Genomic DNA, 2,477 nt, shown 5'->3' on the forward strand with positions numbered 1-2,477 from the left:
AGAGCGCCGCCTCACCTTTGATCACGGCTAAAACGCCCGCAACCGGGAGGAGTTTGTGCTGAAAAACGTGACGATTTCTCTCCTTCCATAGCACCCAAAGGACGAGCAAGGTGACCAAGGAGGTTGCCTTGCAATGAGTCTTGTCCCAGCGCTAGCATTATCAACGATTAAACACCAGCGTTGCTTGACCGAAGATGCAGCCGACCAAGTGCCCGGATCCCACACATGATTGTTCATGATCAGTGCATTATAAGTCTTAGCGATGTGATATCTCTTTGCTGACATGATTTTGATGCCGTTTCTATATCCACCTCGCGCTCCACGCGAGAATAATTAACTATACAGTTGCTCACCAAATACCTCACAGATGCGCCCTATTTAAGAGCTTGGGGGCAACATATGGACTCACAAACTCATCAGCAACACATAACGTACGAAGACCGAGAGAGAGAGAGGGAGGGAGGGAGGGAGGGAAGAAGAACAATGGCACCGCAGGCTCCTCCGGCGATCAAGGTCCCCAAGGACGCGGAGCTGCTGCAAGCCCAAGCCGACCTGTGGCGGCACAGCCTCTACTACCTCACCTCCATGGGCCTCCGCTGCGCCATCAAGCTCGGCATCCCGACCGCCATCCACCGCCTCGGCGGCTTCGCCTCGCTCCCGGACCTCATAACCGCGCTCTCCCTCCCCAAAAGCAAGACCCCCTTCCTCGGCCGCCTAATGCGCGTCCTCGTCACTTCCGGCGTCTTCGCCTCCGCTGACAACAACAACGACGAGCTCTTCCGGCTCACCCCGCGGTCCAGCATCTTGGTGGACGGCGTGGAGGCCGACGAGCACTACAGCCAGACGTCCTTCGTGCTCGCCGCCACCTCGCGGCACTACGCCGAGGCGGCCCTGGGCCTCGCTGACTGGTTCAAGAAAGATATTGTTGGACCCGTGCCGTCCCCGTTCGAGGACGTGCATGGCGCCACGCTCTTCGACGAGAGCACGGCGGCGCTGGACGAGGAGCTCGACGAGCTGGTGAACGAGGGCCTGGCCGCCCACGACAACCTTGGCATCGGCACAATACTAAGGGAGTGCCATGACCTTTTCAAGGGGCTGGATTCGCTCACCGACTGCTGCGGCGGCGACGGCACCACGGCCCGGGCCATCGCCAAGGCCCACCCGCACGTCAAATGCACCGTGCTGGACCTACCCAAGGTGATCGAGAAAGCTCCGGTTGACGGTGTTGTCAACTATGTCGCCGGTGACCTTTTCCACTCTGTTCCACACTCCCAGGCCGTGATGCTCAAGGTACGTACGTAGTACGTGACATAGCTGACGCACATCTCAATATTTATTGATGCTACGTGCAATTAAGAAGGTCGCATATATTTGTTTGTCGTAGCTTGTGCTGCACCACTGGAGTGACGACGACTGCGTGAAGATCCTGTCCCAGTGTAGGAGCGCCATTCCTTCGCGTGAGGAGGGAGGAAAGGTGATCATCATAGAGATAGTGGTCGGGCCTTCGATGGGCCCAATAATGTATGAGGCCCAGCTTCTGATGGACATGCTCATGCTGGTGAACACGAGGGGCCGTCAGCGGGCCGAGAAGGACTGGCGTGAGCTCTTCATGAAAGCAGGGTTCAGTGACTGCAAGATTGTCAAGAAAATGGGGGCACGAGGTGTCTTCGAAGTCTACCCGTGAAGGACGTGCGCGCTGTTAATTAATTCAGTACCCTGGCCAGCTGTCCGCAGTGTGGTTTTCGCTATGTGCATATGGTGTGCTTTAATAAATTAAATAAAGACAGTGCTGCAAATTTTCTCAAGGAAACTATCATGAAATAAGTCTCTATTGTCTTTGTACCTTTTCTTTTGAGAATTATGCAATAGGTGTGTTCGAAAACAGTTATGAATTATTTTTCTCGGTCCTTCCATCTCCTAAGCTAAAACTGAGCCCGAAGCAACTTCTCTCCTCAAATGCAATATTGATTATTCTTTGCGTTTTCCTTTATGACATTCCAAACTTGGTTACAAGCAAGCAATTTTACTTTTTTCCAACTAGACGGTTCTATTGGTCATGGACCGACAGTATTTTTTTTTTTTGCGAGAAGCCAATGCCAATCAATCCTTACATTACTATCTTTGAAAACAGAAAATTACACATAAGTCTTTGGGAAAAACGACGGTGCTTTCCTCCTGCACTTGGCGGTGAGTCTGGTATGTTGCGAAACAAGCCCGATGCTACTTTTGGACCTTTCAACCAGGCCAAAGCCATTAAAACATTGCCGGTCGGGTCCAGATTGAAGACACCAGCGATAGTGTTTTGAGAAACAAACTGTCACCTCGGAGAAGAAGGTGACGAAGAGGGTTGGATGATCACCCCGGATTGAACCAAACGATCCATGGACCTAACCTCATTAGTTCTGCGATGAAACTGAAGCTGGCCGAACCTCATTGATTGGAGAAGAAGCACAAACGGCATGAAGACATACTACGAA

General features: G+C 52.3%; 1 protein-coding gene across 1 annotated transcript; it reads left to right on the plus strand.

Annotated features, from left to right (window-relative positions):
* The first annotated feature begins 413 nt into the window (after nucleotides 1-413).
* On the plus strand, nucleotides 414-1,882 carry LOC100833831 (probable O-methyltransferase 2). The gene is made up of 2 exons (XM_003577562.4): nucleotides 414-1,290; nucleotides 1,385-1,882. Exons 1-2 carry the CDS (start codon nucleotides 484-486, stop codon nucleotides 1,682-1,684), a joined length of 1,107 nt encoding a protein of 368 aa, XP_003577610.1. The 5' UTR covers nucleotides 414-483; the 3' UTR covers nucleotides 1,685-1,882.
* Nucleotides 1,883-2,477: the final 595 nt, after the last annotated feature.

This window comes from Brachypodium distachyon, chromosome 4 (assembly GCF_000005505.3).
Source record: "Brachypodium distachyon strain Bd21 chromosome 4, Brachypodium_distachyon_v3.0, whole genome shotgun sequence".
Classification (NCBI taxonomy): domain Eukaryota; kingdom Viridiplantae; phylum Streptophyta; class Magnoliopsida; order Poales; family Poaceae; genus Brachypodium; species Brachypodium distachyon.

What these genes read in the sequence shown, in the direction of transcription:
- LOC100833831 (XM_003577562.4), top strand. Translation starts at nt 484, where the DNA reads ATGGCACCGCAGGCTCCTCCGGCGATCAAGGTCCCCAAGGACGCGGAG. An exon ending in CCCAGGCCGTGATGCTCAAG is followed by an intron (nt 1,291 to 1,384) that starts GTACGTACGTAG and finishes TGTTTGTCGTAG; the next exon opens with CTTGTGCTGCACCACTGGAG.